At 41.5% G+C, this 15,416-nt stretch overlaps 1 protein-coding gene across 2 annotated transcripts in view; it reads right to left on the bottom strand.

The window, feature by feature from the left end:
- The window catches only part of col16a1 (collagen, type XVI, alpha 1), a 106,049-nt gene that overhangs the window by 1,246 nt on the left and 89,387 nt on the right, over positions 1-15,416 (bottom strand). For both annotated transcript variants that reach the window (XM_023959863.2, XM_023959862.2), the window contains 27 exons: positions 14,428-14,481; positions 14,058-14,177; positions 13,771-13,812; positions 13,628-13,699; positions 13,475-13,519; positions 12,686-12,730; positions 10,418-10,471; positions 10,271-10,324; positions 10,131-10,184; positions 10,008-10,052; positions 9,876-9,929; positions 9,746-9,781; positions 9,603-9,665; positions 9,454-9,525; positions 9,292-9,345; positions 9,131-9,175; positions 8,219-8,263; positions 7,966-8,019; positions 7,234-7,287; positions 7,105-7,155; positions 6,591-6,680; positions 6,464-6,499; positions 5,812-5,856; positions 3,741-3,932; positions 3,578-3,641; positions 3,318-3,494; positions 3,171-3,248 (listed from right to left, as the gene is read on the bottom strand). In XM_023959863.2, the coding sequence (XP_023815631.1) occupies positions 3,171-3,248; positions 3,318-3,494; positions 3,578-3,641; positions 3,741-3,932; positions 5,812-5,856; positions 6,464-6,499; positions 6,591-6,680; positions 7,105-7,155; positions 7,234-7,287; positions 7,966-8,019; positions 8,219-8,263; positions 9,131-9,175; positions 9,292-9,345; positions 9,454-9,525; positions 9,603-9,665; positions 9,746-9,781; positions 9,876-9,929; positions 10,008-10,052; positions 10,131-10,184; positions 10,271-10,324; positions 10,418-10,471; positions 12,686-12,730; positions 13,475-13,519; positions 13,628-13,699; positions 13,771-13,812; positions 14,058-14,177; positions 14,428-14,481 (1,795 nt within the window). The remainder of the gene's footprint in view (positions 1-3,170; positions 3,249-3,317; positions 3,495-3,577; positions 3,642-3,740; positions 3,933-5,811; positions 5,857-6,463; positions 6,500-6,590; positions 6,681-7,104; positions 7,156-7,233; positions 7,288-7,965; positions 8,020-8,218; positions 8,264-9,130; positions 9,176-9,291; positions 9,346-9,453; positions 9,526-9,602; positions 9,666-9,745; positions 9,782-9,875; positions 9,930-10,007; positions 10,053-10,130; positions 10,185-10,270; positions 10,325-10,417; positions 10,472-12,685; positions 12,731-13,474; positions 13,520-13,627; positions 13,700-13,770; positions 13,813-14,057; positions 14,178-14,427; positions 14,482-15,416) is intronic.

Genomic DNA, 15,416 nt, shown 5'->3' on the forward strand with positions numbered 1-15,416 from the left:
TGAGTTGAATTGCTATGAGGGCAGCATATACATATTGTGTGTTATTGCACAGAAGTCAAGATATGGCACACGTGTGTAGTAGTCAGTAATTTAGCATTTGTAAAAAGTCAGAGTGGGGTGTAGTTGGTGGAAGTGTGCGTATTCCGTATAGTGAATGCCTGTGGAAGAAAAGCTGTTCCTTAGTCTGTTTGTCCTGGTTCTGATGGACCTGTACCTTCTGCCAGAGGGCAGCAGATCAAACAGAGGGAAAGAAGGATGGGTGGAGTTAGTGATGATGCTAGTCACTCTGCTGAGGCAGCGTGACTGGTAGATGTCCTTCAGTGAGGGGAGAGGGCAGCCGATGATTCTCTGCGCCATCTTTATCACTCTCTAGAGGCTCTGCCGTTCTGCTTCAGTGCAGTGGGAGAACCACACTGTGATGCAGTAGGACAGGATGCTCTCGATGGTTGAGCGGTAGAAGGTTACCGGCAGCTCCTGGCTCACATTGTTCTTCCTGAGCCTTCTCAGGAAGTGCAGGCACTGCTGTGCCTTCCTGATGACGGCAATGGGGTTGTTAGACCATGTGAGGTTAGCCGAGATGGTGGTGACCAGCAGGGTGAAGCTGTGGACCTTCTCCACACAGTTTCCGTTGATGTAGAGTGGGGGTGGATCTGCTCTGTTCTTCCTGAAGTCCAGGAGGATCTCCTTGGTCTTGGTGGTGTTCAGGATGAGGTTATTAGCCTGACACCACCTGGACAGTTTCAGGACCTCATCTCTGTATGCTGTCTCATCACGCCCAGAGATCAGCCCCACCACAGTAGTGTCGTCTGCAAACGTCGCTATGGTGTTGCTGGTGTGGGCTGGTCTGCAGTCTGCTGTGCAGAGCGTGAACAGCAGAGGACTCAGGACACATCCCTGTGGGGAGCCTGTGCTCAGCATCCGGGTGGAGGAGAAGTAGGGACCAAGTTTGACTGTCTGTGGTCTGTTTGTAAGGAAGTCCTTGATCCAGGAACAGAGTGGGTGGAGTCCTAGGTCAGACAGTTTCCTGACCAGAATGTCAGGAATGATTGTGTTAAAGGCAGGGCTATAGTCCACAAAGAGCACCCTGGCCTGGGTGTCTCTGTGTTCCAGGCTGCTCAGCGCAGTGTGGAGGGTGAAGGACATGGCATCCTCCGTTGATCTGTTTGCTTTGTCTTTGATGTGTCCTAGGAGCAGCCGTTCCAGACACTTGGTGATGACAGGGGTGAGTGCAACTGGACGGTAGTCCGTGAGGCAGGCTCTGGATGACCTTTTGGGTATTGGAATGATAGTGGATGACTTCAGGCAAGCAGGGATGGAAGCCTGAGCTAGCGATAGGTTAAAGATTTTGTGAAGACCTGGGAGAGCTGGTCGGCGCAGGCCCGCAGAACCTTCCCAGGAACTCCACCAGGTCCAGCCGCTTTCCTGGAGTTTACCCTGTTGAACATCCGTGCCACGTCCTGTGTCTGCACAGTCAGGGGTTCGGAGCTGGAAGCAGAGTGAGGATGAGGTGATGGGACTTCAGACTGCAGTGGTGTGGTCTCAAAGCGGGAGAAGAACGCATTCAGCTCTGCCGCTAGTGCAGCGCTGGAGTATGCCTCGGTGCTGGTTTGTCCCCTGAAGTTGGCCAGGTGTTGTAGTCCCTGCCACACCTGCCAAGGGTTGTTGTTGGAGGTGGTCCTCTATTTTTCTTTTGTATTCCAACTTGGCCTTCCTGATCCTTCTCCTCAGGTCGGCTCTGGCGGTCCTGTACAGGTCCTTGTTCCCTCACCTAAAGGCAGAGTCATGGCCATTTAGGAGCAACCTGATCCCTCTGATCATCCAAAGTTTTTGGTTAGAAAAGACCCGGATGCGTTTCACTTCCGCTACAGTCCCCATACAGAAGGTCATGTATTCCAACACGGCCTCTGTGAATACTGTCAGGTCCTGGTGTTCAAAAATACTCCAGTGAATGTGTTCAAAGCAGTCCTGTATGAGGGGCCGTATAAGACATTATTTATTCTGAACCATTCACATTCATATATTCTTGCTCTCACAGTCATATATACTCTCTTTCGCATACATATATTCTCTTACGCATACATATATTCTCTTACGCATACATGTATTCTCACATGCACATCCATATATTCTCTCTCTCGCATGCATATATATTACCTTACACATACATACATTCTCACTCTAATTGTCACTCTTAAAAAAAATATATGTATGTGAAAGACAAGTATATATGTACGTGTGAGGAAAAGTATATATGTGCGTGTGAGAGAGGAGTATGCATGAAACGGAAGTGACTTTGCATGAAAAGGAAGGCACTTTGCATGAACCGGAAGGCAGATGATTTCTCGTGCTCTGATTGGATGAGAGGCCGCAGCAATATACATAAAGCAATATTCAGAAATGCAATTTTCTTTCTAAATGTCCTCCATCATCAGAGAAATGCCACAAGAACGAGCAGATCTTTAACTTTAAACACAATTTATAACTTTTAAAAAATATTGTTACCCATCAATACATTATTGGTTCAAAATAATAAAGAAAACACAAATAAATGCATTTTAATGCCATCAACAAAGCACTAGAAAAAAAAGTACAATAATGTACAATAACTGTGCATCTCTTATGTGAATAATGCTGCGACTAGAGTTGTTGTCAAGGTAACATGCATTAAACATGAGCCATTGGCTCAATTCGATCATTTCTCGAAAGTGAAGAAAAAAATGTTTCATGTAAAGTGACTGCAGCTGCCAGTTTAGCAAATTTGGCCAACACTTCCTGAACTGTTGATTAAGGTTTCTCAGACATTGGAATTTGGATTGAATGAGTGAAAATGGTGTTTTTTCTGGAGAGGAATAAAGAGACAAAACTGTGATTGCTGAAAACTCCTTTTCATCACACCAGCTATTTTGCAATCAACTGCAAATGCAGACATTTTAAGCTAATTAGATAAAATTATGTGAAATGATGTAAATTGAAGCTAAATGAGTTTTTCTCTAATTGTGTATAAAAGAGTTGAAGAATCTAATGAAAAGATGTTTCATTTTCTGAAATCAAATGTTTTGGAATTGCTTTGTTGTTTGGATATCTGTACTTTGTGAAAATCACTACTTTGAGTTCTTAATTAAATGTCTGCAACTATAAGAAAAGCTAATAATCAATTGGTAAAATGTTACCTGGTGCTCCTGGAGGTCCTACGTCTCCCATCTCTCCAACACCCTTATCACCTTTTGTCCCTTGTGGTCCTCGTGGTCCTGCATAAAAAGAACCGCAGGTTAAATTCACACAGCTCAAGCTATGGAAATAAGGAAAACAGTTCATGCCTGGAAGTCCTGGCCCGCCGGGTTGGCCTTGTCTGCCAATCTGTCCTGGGTGTCCTGGAGCACCAGGGGGTCCAGGACTACCTGGAGTACCGTCTTTCCCAGGGGGCCCAGGCCGACCTGGAGATGCTACCATCTCCACAGGCATCTGCATGCGGGACATATAGTAGCCCATTCTCTCTGTGGTGAAAAAGAGAGCAACAAAGATTTGTTTAAGCAAACAAGAACTTAACAGAGCAAGATTTTTCAGGAAATATACTGACCATCGAAGATCTTTATGACCTGTTGGCGAATGAAGTTCCTGATGTCATCATAGTTTACAACAGCCTATTTAAGAATAGGACAAAAAAAAAAGACAAATGCTCAAAGCTGTGTCATTAAAACTACTTGTCTATTTAATTTAAAAAAAACTTGTGTGTTTCTCACATCATTTCCTGGTGTCCCTGGAGAGCCAGGGGGCCCAGGTGGGCCAGATGAGCCCTGGCTTCCCCTTTCCCCTCTGGGTCCAGACGGGCCCATCATGGGTTGGGCATCTTTGGGGAGATATCCTCCCCCTGGTGGGCCTGGTCTACCTCTCTCTCCTTGAGGGCCCCGTTGGCCAGGGGTCCCCGGTTCCCCCTGGGGGATATCATAATCAGTAAATGGGAACTTAATCCAATGTCAGATGTTTTATATTGTAAAAAAAATGTGTTTCAAGAATTGTAATTATTTTCCTTTTTTTTTTGGTTTGATGGTGGATTAAAATAATGCTTTTTGGTTTCATAAATGTTGTCAAAAAAACAAACAAACCAAAAAAGGGAGGGTTTAATTTTTTATTTTTTATTGGGAAAAATAGCCTGCTGCGTCCTTCCTTTTGATTTTTGTGCCAAGCTAAAGACTGTGAATTCATATATATCCACCATCTTTGCACCACTTTTGGCTAAAATCCAGAGATAAAAATAGATACCTCCAAATAAAAGTAAATATTCCACTAATTAAAGAAGCATGTAATTAAAAACACAAGTTGTTTTTCAAAAATTAATCAAGCCCTTCAAAGTCCCAGTCCAGTCATCTTTTGATTTAATGTCTGTTACGCCTTTGGCCGTAATATTGTTTTTATTTGTACTTTTGGAATGCTTTCCTGTCTCTGTTTTCTTTTGTTTTCTGCTGCGGTGGTAAGTTCTGTCTCTCCTTTCCTCTTCTCCTGTAGTGGTGTGCAGATTGGATCCCATATTATCCAGAGCACCTGATTGGCTGTTGACTTCCAGCACAGGTTTAAATACTGCCACATCATATTTTTGAACCCCCCACCAGCTGGCAGCAGCAGAGCTTTACTTTGATATTGTTAGAGGCTTTGCTCGTTGTGTTTAGTTTTGTGTTTTATGTGTAGTTTTGAGTTTTCTTCCCTGTAAATATATTCCAAGCAGAGGTTCATTAAAAATTCACCTCAGATTGCGATTGGGATCCTTGGTGTAGAGCAACCCCACCACACTTCCTATCACACATAATTGAGCTCTCCCGCTAGCTCACAACTTAACATTACCGGTGAAACCAAAATGGTGAGCAATACCAGAGCTTTCCAGCCGTAAAGCTCAGATCCATATTCCAGCTCAGATGAGGAAAACAAAGACGTACATAGCTCCAGTGGTCTACAAGTGGATCATCAGAATGGAGCAGAGCAGGGAGCTACTGCTACTGATTTACAAGGATTTGAATATAGAAATATATAGAAATGCAATTTTAAGCTTGTTTTTTTTAAATGTCTTCCATCATCAGAAAACACCAATAACCCATTTCTTTTTAGAGTGGGACTTTAAGCTGGCTCCTGCTTCTGTCTCTTTTACTCTACAATCGGCAGTGCCCACTTTTCAGTTACTATAAACACACATTTAAAAACAGCTCGGCTACATTAGCGACAGTGATTTATTGAGGACAAAGCGTCCCATAATGGACGTCTAATGTTTACATGTCACCGATAGACAGGCGGCTCCTGAAATAGAGAGGAGTGAGCAGAACAGAGAGATACGTTTTTTGTCTTTCTCCTCTCTTCTGAGCGGCTAAAACCCTGACAATGCCGTCCTGTCAGCGTGACAAATAGCCTCATCTAGCATCTCTCCTCATGCTTAATAGCATTATCCCAGAGGCAGAAGAATGACTCTATCGCTGCACCGACCTACTGTAAGCCTCTTTCTGAGGAGAGATCCAACAGCTTCTGTAGCGGGGGGGGAGGCCGGACGCCAGCGTGGAGAGGAGGGAAGTGATGCGAGGACGAGGTCTGTGCGGTTCAGGAGGTTAGTGAACTGATGACTGTGTTAAATGTGGGTGGTGAGTGGCAGAAAAGCAGGCGAGTGGGTGAGGTCAGCAGCAAGGCGAGCCAACATTAGTCGACCCAGACTACAGACTGCAGAAAAGAGGTGAATCCTGCTGTGATGGTCCTGCTGTGATATGTGGGTGGTGGGGGGCTGATGCACAGCACATGCATTCACACAGCTCCACACCACAATCAGCAGGGTTTTACCTTCTGGCCCGACTGCCCGTTTTCACCCGGAACGCCAGCTACACCCTATAGATCGAAAACAAATAGAACACATCATCTGAGTGATCCTATGATAGGGCTGGACAAACATCAACATAGGGCCTAAACATTAAATCTCTTGTATTTTTTCAGACCAATATCAATCGTTTGAATCTCCCTACAGTTTATTTGCTTAACCCTTTTACACCAGAGCTGTACCTCCATTGTTGACATTCTTGCGACTACTCTTCAATCGCTTACACAAAAAAAAAAACATGAGCCTATTGGGTTCTGAAGCGGAGAAAAACAGCGTGTGCTGTTGCGCAACACATTACACAATCTTCGTAAATCTGCTGATTCTGTGGCACAAACGGTGATTTTGACTTGGTGCAAAGGCAATATGAAAAGCTGCTTTTCTCTGCTTAGAATCACTTGATTGACATTGATCGCACAAACGGTGAAAAATGTACGGGTTTGTTAAAGATAGTGCGTGTTAATAAAGTGCTGCCTAAGACATCTCCGTTGTTAACCGGTTATGGTAAATTCAGATTACTCAATTACAGATTACTCGATTAAATTGATTAATTGACCAGCTCTATCCCATGATGTTGGCTTTACAGAGGACAGATAGACGTGACACCCTGACTATACTCACATCTTTACCAGGACTACCGTCACTGCCAGGCTCACCCTAAAATAAAAGCAGAGAGGATTAAAACATAGAATTTTATCTTTTAGAGGTGGTTAATAAGGCAATATTACCAAGTTAAAAAATTATTAACCATAGATCCCGGATGCCCAGGTGGTCCTGGAGGTCCAACAATCCCTGGCATACCTCTTTCTCCAGTTTCCCCCTTATCGCCTTTTATACCCTATGGAGAACAAGTGAAAAGATGGAGAGGAGGTTCTTTTATCTTTCAGCTTTTGGCTGCGCTACAGAATTTTTAATGTGTTAACACACATGCACAAACACATGCATGTGCACACTCAATTCATAGCCTGTAATCCATTATTGTAAACATTTCTACAGGCACATTAATTTAAACTCGTGGCTCTTTGAATTTCACTTCCTTATCTCATAGTCATCTGTTTGTTTGTTTTTTTAGAAGATGCAGTCTCTGGGATTATTTTTCCTAATCGGAGAGAATCTTATCTGTTTCCCTTCAGTTTCAAAAGCTATCTTAGCTGACATTTTTCAGTTTAGCTGCAGGGATCCACCTTTCTCCCTTGGAATTATCACAGTCTTGACTGATCTGCTTTCATCCTTCAAGACTAGTTTGAGAAATTCGTTCTTACTTCTCCTGGTGGACCAGGAGGCCCCGGAGGTCCCGCTGGTCCTGTAGGACCCTGATAATAAAGTAAACACAATGCTTAAGAACAAAATGCAAAATAAATGAATACTTTAAAAGGTAAAAGGATACCTACAAGCTGGCCTGAAGGTCCAGGTCGGCCTTGAGGTCCTGGGGTACCAGGATCACCCTGGAAAATGGGACAGATTAAACTAGAGTCTCTTGGACTTTGAAGACCAACAACAATCATATTTTGATCCATTTCAAAATTATTCCCAGTGTTATTTTAATTATGCTTATGCCGTTTTTAGCCTAAATCAAAAACGTGTCGGTTCCTAGAACATAGTTTTTGCAAAGCGGCTGGAGTTTATTAGAAATATGCCTATAAATTGTGGGCGAGACTGTTGGTGCAGAGCAACCTTGACACCCCTCCCCATTGCTGAGAGTTTTCTGTTTACTGCCCCTCAAAAGCCCAACCTAATGTTACCGGTGCAACAAAAATAGCAAGCAATATTGGAGTGATTCAGCTTTTTAGTTTTGAGATGCCACCTCAGACGAGGAAAACAAAGACATAAATAAATCTATTCGTTTACAAGTGGATGCATCAGAATGGAGCAGAGCAGGGAGCCGGTTGGCCTGCCCATCTTAGTTTCTACACCACAAATACAACTGTTTTCAAACAGAATTTTTCTGTTTACTTCTGATTCCCAATGATTTGAATGAAGAAATACTAAGAAATGTGATTATAAATGTAATTATCTTAATGTTTGTCCAACATCTTCAGAAAAAATCCACAAAAACAACTGAAAAACACTAAAAACAGAATTTTAATTACACTGCTGAAAACTGTAGAAAAGGTGTAACTCACGTCATGACCAGGTCTTCCAGTAGATCCCGGGGGGCCTACAGGCCCAACATCTCCCTGACGGGAAACAGAGAGCACTTCAAATCATCAGAGAAAGATGCATCAAAACAGCAATTGAAATGAGCAATGCAACCCAAGTTTCATTGTAAACACTACTTTGATAAAGCAATTTAGGATCAAAAACGTGCAAAAAGCAGCAATTGTGAGAATACAGACAGACTTGGCATGATGGTAAACCAAACAGTTGTTGGCTAACCTTTTGTCCAGGAAAGCCAACATGGCCGGTTTTGCCTTTGAATCCCTGCAGAGACACATCAAAGAGAATGAGCCTGGTACAGTATAAAAATTCAAAAGTGGAGCCTGCCAAAAGAAGAGGCAGACTGTCTTTGAAAGCCCAAACACCTGCTCATGGGTAAAACACAAAACTGAAATACGGAGAGCAAAACGAGAGGGATGATAAAAAGAATGTGAGTGAGGAAGAGGAGCAGCTCAGTGAGGTGGATTGCAGAGTTCTCATCCCCACCGTGTTGAAAAAAAACCATCCCGAAAGTCATTGAGATCTAAGGAGATGATACAAAGCTTTGAAGTTTGAAACGGGCCCACAACACCTGCGACATTACAACATTAACTAGATGAGGTAATGACTGCACATATTAATGCAGTTGGACCTCAGAGCCCCACATCTGTATTCCAATTTCCATGCATAAATTAATTTCAAATCCCAAACAAGACCTCCGCGGTCCATCTATTAATGAAGGGCTTGTAATGAAAGAGACTTGGTCACGCAGGTTGATTTGTACACTGAAGTGGCAGGAACCCACAGGGTGACTGTGTGGCATTGTATGAAACTTCTGAAAAGTTCCCACATTGAAGCTGATAACAGCAACAGAATGAATACAGAGAGGTCTGTAATTTACTAATTCAGCTTCAAGACAAATGATGGTCCAGTATCCTAATCCACCGCGTAGTTACCAGTGCAGGTTTAATTGACAAACGGGATCCTTGTTCTGAATGGCCTCGGGAGAAAGGCCATGTTCATCTTTTGTGGATCATAACCGCAGCAAATGTCACGTCTCTTTCTGTCATGATCGTTCATCAGAAGCTCCAGCGTTTTGTTCCTCAGATGTTTCGAGGACCAGATAAGGTAAATGTAAACTGTCATACTCACTGGGATTCCTCGAGGTCCTGCAGGGCCTGCAGGGCCCTGTTCTCCCTGACGATGAAAAAATAGACTATGTCAAGGGATTACTCACCAAGCGCTTTAATAATTTGTGTGTTTAGGTTTTTAAGCATGAGGGTAAGTTTTTGTGATTTTTGTCTGTGAATTACTCTAAGTCCTGGTTTCCCATCTTTTCCATCCATCCCCTCGATGCCAGGGGGGCCCTTTAAATGCAAACATGAGTTTGAAAAAGATACAAAAATGTCATGGCATTCATGGATACAGTATCGTAAAATCGTATCGTAAAGGATTAAAATGGCAAAAATGTATACCATTAACCCAGGAGAGCCAGGTGAACCCGGAGGTCCAGTTGGTCCTTGAGGGCCAGCAGGACCATCATTTCCCTTATAAAATACAGATTTTATGAAGACCAACATGTGAATTGGACATGCAGAGACTGAAATGTGCTCTCTATACTCACTTTTTCACCTTTTAGCCCAGGTAGGCCTTCTCTCCCAGATTTGCCAGCAGGACCGGTTGGACCCTAAAACCAGAAGCAGTAAGTCTAACTGTATTTTCTGACTCCATTATTGCCAAAAAGCAATGTAGAGAAAATAAACACACAGGTGGTCCTGGAAAACCTGGTTGTCCTTGAAAACCCTGGAAAAAAAACAAAATAAAATCAGTAACGTCTCGTATTTATTTCTAATTGCTTGAGTTTTTGACATGTGAGCTGCATGTCTGATACACATACCTGCTCGCCTTTTTCACCAGCAGCCCCCGGGGGTCCAGTTTCCCCTTTAATACCCTACAAATGGAAAAAGAAATCTTTAAGTTCCAACATTTGGACATTAAGACTTCATATGTTTTATAGCCAAACACGGACCGGTGCTCCAGCTTGTCCTTGATAGCCCGGGTTACCAGGAGGACCCTGCAGAGGCAAAAGCTGTTAATATATGACACAAACTGCAGAGTGATTTGGTTTTATAGTCAAAGACTACTGCCTTACTGATTCCCCCTTCTGACCACCACTTCCGGGGCTGCCTCGCTCGCCCTTCAGTCCCTGTCAAACACACAAGAGTGGTAAGTTAGAGTCCAATCTCATCTCCTTGTCAGATTGTGTTCCTTTAGAATGAAGAGCAAGCTTACAGGCAGTCCAGGTGGCCCCATGGTTCCTGGATACCCCGGGGTTCCCGAAGAACCCTGAGGTAAATATCATACAATCGATCAAACACAGAAACCAATTATTTGACTAAAACGTTATAATATCTCACAAAGCGATCGTCAAATGCAAACCTGTTCACCCTTTATTCCAGGGAGGCCTGGTGATCCTCTCTCCCCCTGCTGACCCTGAGGATGATAGCAGAGAAGACAGATTAGAAAATCAAGGAAACGATGTGCTCAGTATTTGCTAGAATGGATCCTCTTGTGGAATCAAAGAAAGGACAAGTCAATAGAAACAAAGGAAGAAACTTCCCACTGGAATGTAACTTTGTTTGATTCTGTCCTTTGCTTTTCACTTTTATGAGACAATGCAATGACAAAAGTAAACCCATATGGTTCTTCATTGTTCAATCCTTAAATGTGGAAGCCAATTCTACTAATCAAAAGAAAAGAGAATCCTGAGAGTAAATACAAGTTTGAATGTGTTGAGGCCATAGATTTAAGTTTTTATTTCAAAGAGAATGGCATTTTTGGGTCAATATTAATATTCAAAAGGACTTATAAACCGTTGCCTGGCAAGAAGACCTGTATTTTACATAAACACAGATGAAAAAATGCTTTTCAGAAGTAGACATCTACATAATAGGAAACAACAATAGAGATTCAAAGACGACATGGCCCCATATGATAAATACCTAAAAGATCTAAATTTCTTAAGATTATGTTAGAGTATTTTGGCATGATTTGATTGGTTGTTGACCCAATCATGGACTTGGATTTGGTAGTGACGTACGGATAAAGTCCCCTTTAATTCATGGATATACCAACCCTTTGAAAAATAATATTGGAGGAGAAACTAATAATTGTGGTCTGGGCCCAGATGAATTTATATGACACCAAGTCTTTCGGAATAGAGCTATAAAAAATAAAGCCTGAAAACAAGTTTAGCAAGATTTGCACCGCTATGACATTTTGCACCACGCCTCTTCCAACCGTGGCGGTGTGCTAGTATCAGGTAGCAAAAGTCAAGTGTTAACACCACATTCTAAAAGTGCCTTCCAGAACCCGCTTTTAGCACGTTTTTGAACGCGCGTCACATGCCTGGTGTGAACGTAGCATCATAAAGAAGTTCTTGATTTACTGAGAACGCAGTTAAAGTTTGACAACCTGACAGACCTATTTCCGACTCTTTAGTCTCGATTAATGTGCCTTATAGTTTGGTATGCCTATGTCACAAATTATAAATAGACCATTCATTGACGGTGCGCCTTGTAGTCTGGTGCACCCAATTGTATGGAAAAAACAGTAGATTACTTTTCCTTCCAATCATCCTTCTTTCAAACTCACTGATCCCTTTTGGGCTGCTGGAGCCTATCCCAGCTACTATTGGGTGAAGACGGCATACACCCTGGACAGGGCTAGATTATTTTTTGCTTCAATCTGGACTTAAAAATAGTTTGAGAACCTTGGTCTGTTTTTAAACAGAGGGATTGGTTCCCTTTGGATAACATTACTCAATAAGATTAAATGATGCTGACAAATATGAGGCACCATCTCAAGACATTTATTAAAAATATGAACATTCTGGTGCTCATGTCTGCTATTAAATGAACTGCAAAGAGGCTCAAGGAAAAAGGACAACAGCAGCCAATAGTAGCTGCTCAGTGTGAACCCCCCCCCCCCCCCCTTCCCCTTTAACTCTCCTTCCACGCTACACTTAGCCACACTTCCACATTCAGCTGAAGCCAACACCTGCTATGAAGTGTTGCAAATGGATTCCACTCGGTGACCACATGTCTCAGCCATTTAGCACTTCCACTCTGCTAAAACAATAAATCTGAATGAGGGAAGAGGCAGCGGTGACAGCCCACAGCCGTCACACTCTCCATCTATTAGACAAGGATATAATTAAACAACTGGAGAAAAAGAGAGACCCGAATCGTTTCCTCATCAGAGATAACTTTCATTAAAGAGCCACTCATTGAGGCAGGGACACAGAGAGATGACAAATATGAAACAATAAAGGATGGCTTGATTTTGAAATGAGATAATCTCCCTTTTAGAGGAAATGGCAGGAAATAAAAACCACTAGAAAGATAAAACAAGATTTCCACCCCATGCTGCTTTATACTTTTGAAATGTTCTTCTAAATTGGGTTCCTGATAGTAGAAGCAACTACTACAGCTACTCTTGAGAATTCTTTTTGAGAAATGCTTGAATGAAAAGTTATAGTCTCAACACAAAATAAAAGTGTAAAACCAAGCACTCAAAGTTAATAGAAATGCTTTCTTTTATCCTTCTGTATATGTCATTACACTTTTCCCCAGGTGCTCTGTCTCAATGACAGGCCATTTACAGGTTAAATGATAAAACTGGAAAGAGAGTGTGAGAAAAACTTACCGGTAACCCAGGTGGGCCCTGAGGACCAGGAAAACCTGGGGGCCCCTGTGGACAGAAGGTTTTGACAGAAACATTTTAAAACACTTCCGATAGACTGAACTGTCCATTACAGGAGAAATCCATTTACATTTCAGAATAAAACAGCCAAAAGTCCTGTCAAGTCAGTGATTGTTAGCGCTGGATGAGTTGCTGTGTTGCTACACTGCATCAGCAGGGGGCACTCCTGGATTAAGTCTCTTTAAGTGCAGCATTTCAAAACAAAAGCAGAAAATGCTGATGTTTGGCAATACATGAGAAATGAATTTATTCCCCAGGAAAGGTTTTCTGCGAAATAGAAAAACAAAATGTACTAATTTTTGCTTAAATATATTCATCACTAAATACCAATTTAAGTATAAAAAGTAAATCCTAAATCCGAGAGCACAAACGTTTCTGTGCAGTACACACATTGTTAAATCTCCCTGCACCTCCTAAGTTAAATGATTATAGAGCCTTGCAGGTTATTTGCATCAGTGTGAATCAGTGACATTGGAGTGCATCGCTTTTGCTGATAAAATGCTAAAAATCAGAACTTTTTCGAACTCAATGCCTAATCTATCACAGAGTCATTGCAGTAAATTATGCTGGTGGTTTAATCCTCAAAGTATGTCTCAAATCAAACCCATCAACAAATTAATTTATAATGCAATTTTCTATTAGAGCTTAGTTTTAGTGATTAAAAAAGCAAACTATTTATTTTAAACAGACAGACAAAAATAACAATTGGCTGATATTTAAAGAAGCCTTTACCATGATTCCTGGAATTCCAGCTTGTCCCCTTTCTCCTGGTGTACCCTGAGCAAAAAAACAACAAAAAAACATTAGCCCTCACATCCATGGTACGTCAAAGAAAGGCATAGAAAGATATTATGTTTGTTTAAAAAATGTCAGACTTCTACTCACAGGATCTCCTTTGATACCAGGTGAGCCAGGAATTCCAGGAACTCCTGGAGGTCCATTGCACGATCGATCAGTCTTTGACAAAAAACAAAACAAATGAGTTAATGTGCCACAATTACAGATTTTACACAGTGAGGTCGACTTACTGCTGCTTGAGTGTTCTGTTCACTCTGCAGTCTTTCCAAACACTGAAAGTAAAAAAAAATTGAATAAAATAAAATACAAAGAGTTCACAGGATAATTCATTTTTTTCTTCCCCTGATGCTGATTAATCTCAAAGCATGCAAAGAAAATGCAAAATAATGTTTTGTTATTTTCCCATTTTGCATTCATAAAGAAATATTTAAAGAACTGGATGACTTGTGATAATACAATGTACTTCACAATGAAGCAAAGCTGACCAAAACCTCCTCATCCTTTCCCAAACTCTCACCCTGTCACAGTTGTCCAAGACGGTTGCACCAGGCTTGCCTTGGTCCCCTTTATCACCTTTGGCACCGGCCATACCTGGCACCCCAGGGGACCCTTGGGAGCAGCCGCCAACACAGCTCTCCTATATTATATACATACAAAAGAAATATCTCTCTTCTACATCATATATATGTATACATATATATATATGTATACATATATATATATATATATATATATATATATATATATATATATATATATATATATATATATATATATATATATATATATATATGAGTGCGTGTGAATACCGCCATCCCAATAAAACAGTAGTCATGCTCAGTCTGCGACATACATGAATTCTCTTGTCAAAGCACATATTTACTAACATCAGTGGGATCATCATTTGGGTCTTGAGGAAGTTGTCGTATTCCGCTGGGAATCTGCAGAGGAAAAAACAAATTCAGCCAACCCTTATTTGATTATTTTATGGTGCTAAACACAACGATGAAAGGAAAACTATCTCATCAGTCTCAATATCGTAACAAGGGAAAAATCCAGATTGTTTTTGCTGATATAAAAGTCAAAACCGATAATCTTACATGACTCGCATTACAATAGGACAGAGAAAGGGACCAAGTCGCTTGTTTTGCAAGTCACAAGCTTGCAAAATTCCGAGTCAAGTCTCGAGTCGAGAGCAACAAGTCTCATGTCCACGTCCTACCATTCAATTTTTCAGGTCCTTTCCAGTCCTTTCAACAACAGAGTAATATTTGAACAGAGAAATTATGCTTTTAAGAACTGGGCGTATTTGTCAAAACTCTGCAAGAAAATAGGCTAAATGTCTACCTATGATCTCATGTAGTCCCATCTCAAAATTCCAAATTATTTTTTGTTAACAAAAAACTTAGTTTAACGTGTTTGCAATGTGGCATAAAAGTCCTACTCCCATCATCTTTCTATTTATTGTAAACAATGTTTCCTGTGGTCTTTTAATTATGATTATGCTTTTTTTTTTTTAAATCAAAGAAGCCATATTGTTCATTGGTAATTTGCCTCAAAGTTAAGGGCAGGGCCCTTGTAGCAGAGTAAGCCCGACCCCTTCTCATCTGACATTTGTTCACTCACTCCCACTAGCGTACAGCCCCTCACACCCCCAACCAAACACTGGCGGTACAACAAAGATGCTGAGCAATATTGGATCTATCCAAATGTACAGTTTTGAGCCAGTCAGCTCAGATGAGGAAAACAAAGACGTACATGGATCTATTTGTCTACAAGTGGATGCATCAGAATGAAGCAGGGAAGCGAGCTAGTTGCCTTAGGTGCCTTTCAGATCGTCTTCATTGGTTGTCCTGCAATTTAATCGGTTGTTTTG

Source organism: Oryzias latipes, chromosome 11, assembly GCF_053564925.1.
Source record: "Oryzias latipes strain Hd-rR chromosome 11, Olatipes_Hd-rR_3.1".
In the NCBI taxonomy this organism is placed as follows: domain Eukaryota; kingdom Metazoa; phylum Chordata; class Actinopteri; order Beloniformes; family Adrianichthyidae; genus Oryzias; species Oryzias latipes.